At 32.8% G+C, this 10,577-nt stretch overlaps 1 protein-coding gene and 1 long non-coding RNA gene across 2 annotated transcripts; one reads left to right on the top strand and one right to left on the bottom strand.

Moving 5' to 3' along the window:
• Nucleotides 1-26: 26 nt before the first annotated feature.
• LOC127247179 (uncharacterized) lies at nucleotides 27-3,008 on the top strand. Its single transcript, XR_007837826.1, has 3 exons — nucleotides 27-149; nucleotides 2,364-2,478; nucleotides 2,803-3,008. It is a non-coding gene; the product is annotated as an uncharacterized LOC127247179 (long non-coding RNA).
• Nucleotides 3,009-6,911: 3,903 nt separating this feature from the next.
• On the bottom strand, nucleotides 6,912-8,689 carry LOC127247165 (tyrosine decarboxylase-like). The gene has a single exon (XM_051268901.1). It carries the CDS (start codon nucleotides 8,608-8,610, stop codon nucleotides 7,117-7,119), a length of 1,494 nt encoding a protein of 497 aa, XP_051124858.1. The 5' UTR covers nucleotides 8,611-8,689; the 3' UTR covers nucleotides 6,912-7,116.
• Between the last annotated feature and the right edge of the window lie 1,888 nt (nucleotides 8,690-10,577).

Below are 10,577 nucleotides of genomic sequence, written 5' to 3'. Positions count from 1 at the left end.
GCCTAGAATGGATATTTAAATTCCAACGGAGGACCGTCCCGGCCGACGCGATTTGTTTCGCTAGAAAATCGTCCGGCGAAGACGGCAGTTCCTTCTCTACTCCGACGGAACTCCCTGCGTCTCTTTTTCAGATGTATGATCTACTGTATGTAAGTTGAATTTATCATATGCTTTGTGACAAGTGTCTAGCTTTCGCTTGTTATCTACATTAAGGTTACACTGCTTCAATCTTCAAATGCGTTTTCCTCATGTAAGGACCTCTTGGGGCTCTTGAATGGGCCACAACTTAAGAATATAGTCAGTGCTTTAAAACTAGAAATCCAAGTTCATTTTGATGGAATACGTCGAAATATTTATAGTTTTGTGATTTAGAGTGCTGTTGGTGGTTGAACATTTTGCCAACGCTTGGTTTCTGAAAGGCCATTTTCAATCCATCAACTCCGTATATCCATTTTTAACTTCAAATTTTACTGCAATCATAGCTCTATTTTTCAATATTATTGTTCGAATATTCAATTTTTTTTATTATTTTAAATAATTTTTTATTTTTATAATTTAGAAATAAAATTTAAAAAAAAAATTAAAAAATAAAAATTAAATTTAAAAATCAAATTTATAATTTTAAAAATTTTTAAAAAAATAAAAATAAAACAACGCCTTAAAGCGTTGGATTTGGCGACCCATCATCTCCTTATCCCGTTTTAACTCGAAATATACGGATAATTTTACTCCAACCATAATTCTATTTTTTTACTGTTATTTAATATTCAATTTTTTCTATTATTTTAATCAACTTTTTATTTTTATAATTTAAAATAAAATTTAAAAAAAATTAAATTTAAAAAATAAAAATTAAATTTATAATTAAAAAAAAAATTAGCTTTTGCTAAAGTGCAACATAAAAAATGGTGTTGCGCTGTAGCAAACTCTAAATTTGGTGCTGGGAATGACGCTGGATTGGAGCAGCTCGGCGGCAAAAATGGTGTTGGAACGCCTGATATAAAGCATGGTTGGAGATGCTCTTAGGGTGTGTTTGTCTGAGGGTTTGGATTTTGAGTTGGGATTTGAATAGTAAAAATTTTTGAATTTGAATAGTTGTATGATGTGATATAAATAGGTGTTGATGTGATGTTTTGAATGTAAAATTGATTTTTAGTATAATATAAAAAATGAAAAATAGGTGTTTGATTTGATATTTTGGGGGGAGGGGGGAAAATAGGATGAATAATGGAAATCCAAACAAATCCCTCAAACAAACACACCCTTAGTGGTGAACCTAATTTTGTAGAATGATGTAGACTGCAGTTTAGTATGGGTATGATGCTTAGGCGTATCAAGTGTGAGTTGCGGGCTTTTGAAGTATAGATGGCATTATTTGTTTGAAGTGTAATTAAGTGAGTTGTTACTTAATTGTTTGTCAGAACGGATATAAATAATCTACACTTAGTATCTGTTGCAGCTTTCTATCTTCCATCAACACGGGCCTCTGAAAACTCAATACAAAAAAATTCCTTTGAGAGATGCTTCTGCAAATGTAATACAATGTGAACGTACTTATATTTTGTTCATTTTTTCGTCACTGGGGAAAAGTTGCAATGAATTTCTCTGACATTTTTACCGGGTCTCTATTTATTCACTGCATATTGGAGCCTCATGGTGTAAGGTTTTGTCATGAGGTTTAAAACCAGTGATAAAAGGATAATCGAGTAGAGGGATTCATCTGGTCTTGAAGTGATCAGTTGATGTGTGTCTCATGAAGGCACGAACTCGAACATAATTGAGTGTGTCACCTTCTCTTTTTACTCAACATATTTCAAGTGATTGTCTTATCCATAACCATGTCTTGGTCAATTAAAATCAGCTTCTGGATGGTGAATCCTTTCCATAAGATGTACTGCCCTTCATTTTCTTTTCCCATTGAATACATCTAGTTGGCATGTCTGGCCTTAGTTTCTTTCATTGCCTAAAACTGCTATACCAAATCTTGAAGAAGACAAATTAGATTTAGAGTATGCATGTTAAATTTTTAATATGGTAATTAACATGCTATTGCGATGACCCATTGTATGCATTGAATCTATAAATATTCTTGCAATTTGAAGTTTTCTGAGATTGTAACTGTTGTATGAAACACAGGATTTGCTGGACAGTGAATGTAGAGAATAATTTTATTCAGGTGCTTATTGCACTTTGACACTTCCTAGGAGTTGGATCGTCAATGAATATGGAAACCATTCTAATTTTTGTAGTATCTTATATGTTGACTAAAAGTGCTACTGAGTTTTGTATCAATTGCACTGATACCGCCATGTTTCCAAATTTTAACACCATTCTTCAACTCCAATTCCATAAATATTCTGCAGGTATGAGCAACTGGATAGGCTTCATGGGTCCATTGGCTTTTATCATTTCACAGTTGCTAATGCAGAGAAACTCTTGAAAGAGCCACAACACAAAGCACAATTCGGACGCCCAGTAGTAAGTGTAATGCTGTCATAGACAACTTGGGATACTAATTTACAGTAGAGCTCAGCCATTTTGCTAAATATTATGCCCTTGTCTGTATGTAAAATGCATAAAAATCATTACAAACAAATTAAACTCTTCTCCTAACTAATTTTTACCTCAAACTTCCACTTATTTGTAAACTTTATTTTCATCACTAATAAATACCAAATTCCATGCTCTTGGAATGATTAGCTAGATTCACATCAGTAATATCTACATTGGCCTGTCCCAAATTATAAAGCGAATTTGTGTATAATCTTTGTTCTTCTTATCTTGTTATCGCTTGAATTATAGGTGCTTTTTGCAAAATCTCGATGCAACAAAGTAATTAGAGTTGAAATTGTGAAGTTAGTTTCATAGTTGAATCAGGTAAGTAGACATGTTCTCTGCATGCATGCAAGTTGGATGTGTCTACAGTTCAGGCTATCTTGTCCAGGTTTGTTCCTACACTGGTCACTGTAAGAGATTCTGTTGATATATGTAGCATTGAGTTTGTGCCAGCTTTACTGTTGATCTTCTCTTCATCTGTCTTTCTTAAGAGTGTCTTTTTATTATCTATTTTTATTTATGGTGTAAACACATACTAGATTATGCAAGTTTCATAAGTGAAAATATCTTAATCTTATTTGAATAAAATAAATAACTGATAAATTTTTTATTTTATTTATTTTTTTGTAAAAATGAGATAACTATTTGTAAAAACAATCACATGCATGGTTGATAATTTATTTATTTTATTTAATAAATACTATTTAAGGTATTTTATTTTTATGTGTTTACCATCCAATATCATATTTGGATAGAAAACATATTATATGGAAACTTTAATTTAACATCAATAAATTCATGCAATAAATAAAACAGATGTATTTTGTATATTTATATTAAAATACAAGAGGTGGTGTTATATACTTTATTCTAATAATAATAATAATAATAATCAACATACAGTGCAAGAGACTACACACACCTCATAGAGTTTCTTCGTCTCGAGTGCTGTATAAAGTTGTGGAGGTGCCATCTAACATTCAGCAATTGAATTTGAATGTTTGGTGAGTAAAAGGGGAGGCGTCAATGGAGAAAATATTGGCATATCGTATTTAGGTGAATTATGTTATTCACCATTATATTTTATTAAAAATGAGTGAAATATCTATTTTATTTATGACAATTACAATTACTTTTTCTATCCATGATAAATACGACTTTTTTTCTTTTTTTTTTTATTTAATACATAATCTATTTATAATAAATAATTTTATTTATCCATAACTTTATTATTCATATTTATAAATAATAATCAATTTGTCATTTTTTTCTATTTATTATTTTTTTTTATCAATTATTTAATAAAGTTTTGATAATACATTTAATTTACTTTTTATCTACTCTATTTTTACATCGCCTAGTGTACTTGTTTTGTCAAACTTAATTTATAGATTATTAGGTTTTACTTGAGGTTTAACTAGAACGCACTTGTTTAGTAGCAATTGCAGATTTTACCGTTATCAATAAAATAAAATATTATTATTTATTAATCTTGGCCCAAACATATTTAGTAGAGTATGAATGAAGGGAGCAAGTACTAATTATGCAAATATCCTCTTAAGATGAACATGTTTTATTTTTCTCTCTTTTTTTTTTTAACAAGATTTGAATGACAATTTGTGTGATTATAATATATGGTTATATTGTAAAATTGACAATTTATATTCAATATAAAGTTATGTGTGATGTCATTATTTTTTGATAAAAATGAATTTGAATTTACACTATCGACTATTCTTTGCAAAAAGAAAAAAGAAAAGAAAAAAGAAAAAAAGGTACATCTATAGATGTTATATCAAGGGTTTATTTATTAATTTTGATTTGAAATTAAAAATATTGATTTATATTTAAATTTAAATAGTATTAAATTTTAAATCAATATTTTAATATAATATTATATTTAAAATGTTAATAATATATTTTTATAAAAAATCTTATAAATTATGTGTTTGTTTGGGGGATTGGATTAGATTTCCACTATTTATCCTATTTTTTTCCTAAAAAAACATCAAATCAAACACCTATCTTTTATTTTTTATATTATAATAAAAATAAATTTTACATTCAAAATATCACATCAACGTCTATTTATATCACATCATATAACTATTTAAATTCAAAATTTTTACTATTCAAATCCCAACTTAAAATCCAAGCACTCAAACAAACACACCCAAAATTCCTGGTATAATATAGATGTTCTTTTCAAAGAGGGCTCACGTGCGCAGCTGGGCGGATGCTACTACTTAAAAATTGGTACTAAGTGTAGCTTCCGTTTTGTTTTGTCAACGATGATGTCGTACAAGTACAACAACATTACGGAATGAATATTCTTCCTCTGTAATAAACTAACCTGTCACTCGGAGGTTGTTGTGTTAAAGAAAATTGATAGTCAAGTCAATAATTTGTGCATCCAAACTTTTCATTTTCACACTAAATGGTATCCGAAAGTTTGTTTCTTTTTTTTTAATAGTAATAGATACGATGAAACATTTGACTAATCATATTTTTGACTTGTAGAATTTTTTATTATTATTATTTTGTAGCTGGGTTGTTGAATCAGTTAGGTCGCAGAAAACTTTACGGATGTGTGTTGGATCCAGACATTTTGAATTAGTAATGTAACACACTTTATTGAAAAATAAGATAAATTTTCATATAGTTTTATTTGAAAATTAATCTTACCATTTAGTAAAATGTTATTATTGAAAAGCCAAAAAGATTTTGAAATATTCGTGCAAGATTGATGGGAAATCACTTGGGGAGCAGGTTTGGCTGTTGTAAACTTCGGGTGTGTTCGTTTGCAAGATTTTGTAAAATTCTTACTATTCATCCAATTTTTTTCCCCCAAAAAATCAAATCAAACACCTATTTTTTATTTTTTATATTATACTAAAAAATTAATTTTACATTCAAAACATCACATCAACCCCTATTTATATCACATCATACAATTATTCAAATCCAAAATTTTTACTATTCAAATCCGAACTCAAAAAATCCAAACCCCCAAACAAACACACCCTTCAAGGTTGTTAGTACAGCTGCTTGGAAGCTTCATCGTCGCAAAATGTAATTAAGATCATTTGGTGAAGAAGCTTAGAATACTTATTAAGACTAATTGCTGCATTAATTAGTTCTAATCAATATACGAACTACTATATATTTCTTGAATTAAAATAGCATGTTTTGTTAATTACATTTATAATATTTTCTCTCCGTTCCAATTTAAAATCATTTTTTACTATTTTGTCAAGTAAAAATAATTATAAATTAATATCAAATACTTTTTAATTTTTATTAAATTACAAACATTCAATTACCCAAAAATGTCAAAATCTCTTATATAGTTACACTAATCAATAAAACACTAAAATCAATTGTATCATATATTGTAGAGATTTTTGTTACATGCCATTGCGAAATTTAAATTCGATCAATGAAGGTTGATTTTTCAAACTTATAGTAATCTATTTATAAATAAAATAATATGTCTATTCGTTTTTCTAATAGTTTTATTTATAGCGGACTATTGTAAAATTTTATTTTCTCTTTTAAATTTTGTAATTGATACATAACTATATAAGTATAGGTTCTCATTAGAAAAAAAAAAAGTAAAAAAAAGGAAAAAGTTTATACATTTTTAGATTTTTGTTCATTCCAATTATTGTTTTTACTATGTCCGCATATATATTTTTAAATCATAAGTGGGAAATCATCAAAAGTATGTTTCTTTTGCATCGAAACTTATGTTATAACTATTTAATCTCTACATTTTTTTTGAAAAAAATATATTTTTTTTCTCACAAAATATCATATTATACATTGTTTTAATATCAAATTTAAACCAAATTTTTTATAAATCCACCAAAAAAACATAACCCAGGGTGGAGTGTGATAGGTCCGCCCTGAGTATATGATGTCATTTTTGTTAAAATATTATGTAACATAATTTAATGTATATGACTAATTATAAATCTAAATTTAAAGCTAAATGTCAAAAATGTGTCGACAACTTCAAATCATGCATTGATGTATGCGTCATGCATCAAGTGTGATATGTGGGAGGGGATCGGCAGCCCATACACATATACATACATATATATAATGTGAGGGGGCTAGGCGGATTGCGTGGAGAGGGGCTGACGATGCCTTCCCAATGATATGTAATGAATCAACTATAATGCTGATAACTAATTAACATTAATTAAATCAGTATAATATTGATTAGCATCCTGTCCGCACTAGCAAAAAATAATAGGCCATCGATTCTATAAGGTTGATAAAAATAAAAGCGATGGAAGGTTAGGTGGTGCGCATAAGCATAATCGAAGAAAGTCAGTCCATTCTGAGCATCATTCCAAGTAATTTGATTTTAATTTCAATCAACATTTGGATTTGAGAATTCTATACAAACAAACGTGCATAAAATTCTCACCTATGCTAAACGATTAGCTACATACCAAAAAACAATAATTAAAAACAAAACACGTGTTGAATTGCATTTGAACCATACATAGCAGGTAGCTAGCTGTGACAGACAGACATGGAATCAAGGAATCACGAACTCGTTAGCAGGGCATTCGCATGTTCTTGGACCTCCTTCCACGCCAAAATCACGTGCCGGTTCTCCGTCAGGCTGGCCCCGACGGCGAACCGCATGACGTAGGCGCCGCCCACCACGGCGTGGGTCATGTAAACCTTCCCGGACTCATTAACACTCTCCAGCAACTTGGCATTGAAACTGTCGACGATCTCCATCTCCGCCGCCACCACGCGGAAGCAGACGGTGGCGAAGTTGCGCGGCACCACCACCTCGAACCGCCGGTCCATCCCGATAAGGCCCTCGAAATTCTTGGCCATTTTGATGTGGCTGCGCAAGAACTTGCGGAGATTGGCGACGCCGTAGCTCCGGAGAACCATCCAGAGCTTCAGCGACCGGAAGCGGCGGCTGAGGGTTATCTGCCAGTCCTTGTAGTCCACGACCTGCTTCGACTCGGAAGCTTTGTTTCGGAGATACTCTGGGTAGGTTGAGAGGGCCTGGATCAGGGCTCCCGGGTCCTTCACCCAGAGGCAGCAACAGTCCAAGGTTGTGAGGAACCACTTGTGGGCGTTGAAGCTGAAGGAATGGGCTTTCTCCACGCCGTCCAGGAAATGGCGATACTCCGGGCAGATGCAGGCGCTGCCCGCGTACGCCGCGTCCACGTGGACCCACATTCCGTACTCCTCCGCCACGTGGCAGAGCGGGCCAAGCGGGTCGACGGCGGTGGACGACGTCGTTCCGATCGTGGCGCATAGGAACAGCGGCACTAGCCCTGAAGATTCCACGTCGGATTTAATTGCCGCCCGGAGGGCCTCCGCCGTCAGCCCGAAGGCGTCCGCCTTCGTGGTGGCGACGGCCCGGAAGTTGTTCGGGTTTATTCCGGCGATCTGCGCCGCCTTCTGCAAGGCGGAGTGGGTCTGATCCGACCCGTAGACGACGAGCTTGTTGATGTTCTCCCTCCCGATTTTCTTCAGCATCCGATCCCTGGCGGCGACCAGCGTGCACAGAATCGCCTCGCAGGTGGTGCCCTGTAAAACCCCTCCGCCGCCGCCGGAGAACAAGAACTCTGACGGAAGCTTGAGCATCTTGCCTAGCCAATCCATTACGATACTCTCGAGCTCCGTCGCCGCCGGCGATGACATCCAGTTAAAGCCGACGACGTTGAATCCGGTGCTGAGCATTTCCCCGAGGAATCCGGCAATGCTGCCGCTGGAGGGAAAGTAGGCGAAGTAATTGGGGCTCTGCCAGTGAGTAATCCCCGGAACGATGTCGTTTTGGACATCCCGGAGGATTGTCTCGATTGGTTCGGGGTCGTAGGGTGCGGAATCGGGCATCCTTTTCTTGAGGTATCCCGGCTCGACTTGGCTGCGGACAGGATACTTGTCGACATTCTTGTAATAGTCTGCAAGAAAGTCGATGACTAAATGTCCCTGCCGCCGGAACTCCTCCGGGTCGAGGGGTTTCATCGTTCCGGCGTGTGGTTTCATCTCGTCGTTGTGAAGGCTGCCCATGTATTCAATCTTGATTTTGATTTGGCAGCTAGCTGGGTGGGGTGGGGTTTGATTTCCAAGGAGGAAATTAGGAATTGAAGTCGATGACTGTACGTAGCTAGCAAGTATTTATACATATATGTGTATATATATATATGTGTGTGTCTGTGTATGTAAGAAAGGAACGGGTGGTAGATGGGCATGGTGGGACGAGTATAGAATAGAGAGTGGGTTGTTGAGGAACAGTAATCACGTTCTGCATTTTGGATTTTAATTTTTTTTAAATCTCTGTTTGTTGGGTTTTTTTTTTTTTATAAAAAATAAAATAAAATAGGATGATTGAATTCGACCATACCTTTTTGTTTTTCGTTGGGCGTGTCTTCTCTTTTCTCTTCTTCAACTCGGTTTTGATTTTTTTTTTTTTTTTTTTTTTTTTTTTTTAAGTTAGTAAAAAATAGAAAATGAGTGTGAAGGTGGTTTCGTAGAAGTGGCGGGTTTATTGCCCTAGCTAGGCTAGCCACGTCTCGGCTTTGAGTTTGAGGTCTCAAATTTCTCTATTTGGCTACTAAAATTCAATATTTTATGGTATTATTGGTAGGACATTTTGTCATGATTTATAAGGCTTCATTTAGGTGAGATTTTTTTATTTTTTTAATAAAAATTTGAAAATTTTAAAAATAATAAAAATTATTTTACGTATATTTTGTTAAAAAAAAATATTTGATGTTATATATATTTTATTTAAAAAAAATGAATAATGCCAAATTACATAAATATTGTGTAAAAATGTTTGGGTTGGCATTTTGCATTATTAAATTAGTGGTTCTTGACTTCTTATTCAGAATTTTTAACATATATATTTTAAAAATATTTTTTACTATATGAACTATTCTAGTCAAAATTAATAGTCTATAATATGAATTAATGTTCTCATTGGTATTACCCAAAACTAAATGAGATTGGGAGTGTAAAGAGGTGTATAAATTCCCTGACTAAGGCTTTGTTTAGACAGGATTTTTTCTTTTTTTAAGGTTTTTGTAATTTCGAAAGTTTGAGAAAAAATAAAAATTTAGAATTTGATGTGATGTTTTTTTAAAAATGAATAATGTCAAATTAGTAAAAATATGTAATGTAAACAAATTTTAAGATTTTGTTTACACTATTAAAAAATAAATAGATGCAAGTCACGTAACATAACATAACGTAAAAATAAATTTATTACTATATGCATGATGCTAAAATAATGAAATACATAAATGTAAAAGAAAAAATATGAACTACTCCATATTATATTTTCGGTCGTCCGATCTTCAGGCCACTCTATCTCGTATGCATCTAAAAAAAAATTTTAAAATAGACATTAATATATGTATGAATGAGAATAAAAAAAAAAATAATATTAAAATTGCTTACCTTGAATTTTTGCGAATTCTGTTCATATAAACTTTACCTACAAACTAAATACACTAAAAAATAAGTTAGTATAAAATTTAAAAACAAAATTAATACATGCAGGCCCGAGACGTAGATATAATCTTAATACTATATGCAAGATGCTAAAATAAAAGTAATGTATAAATGTAAAAAGAAAAGAATGAATTACTCCCTATTATGTGTGCGGTCGAGAAAATATATTTCGTTGAACATGAATCTTCTCGATCATAACAGGCCGCACATTGATGAATTCTTGATAATTTATTGATTTGATAACAATCACCACAATAATTTCTAGCATCATCTCTCGGCATACATAGCGTCGAATAGGTCCGATTAATTAACCACTAGAACCGAAAGCTCAAAAAATATAGGAACGAAAAAGACGCATGATAATTTATTGTAGGCCAACTAATGTCTGTCATTTTCCTAAAACGTGTGGATTACTTTAATCTTTTGCTCAATACTAAGAATAAAACGATGATGATAAAGTACCTGAAAAAATATATTAATCGAAACCTTGTCCAAGAACGTGATGTTTCTTTAGATTTAGC

This window comes from Andrographis paniculata, unplaced genomic scaffold (genome assembly GCF_009805555.1).
Source record: "Andrographis paniculata isolate CXL003 unplaced genomic scaffold, ASM980555v1 Contig32END, whole genome shotgun sequence".
In the NCBI taxonomy this organism is placed as follows: domain Eukaryota; kingdom Viridiplantae; phylum Streptophyta; class Magnoliopsida; order Lamiales; family Acanthaceae; genus Andrographis; species Andrographis paniculata.
This window is presented reverse-complemented; position numbering and strand designations above follow the sequence as displayed.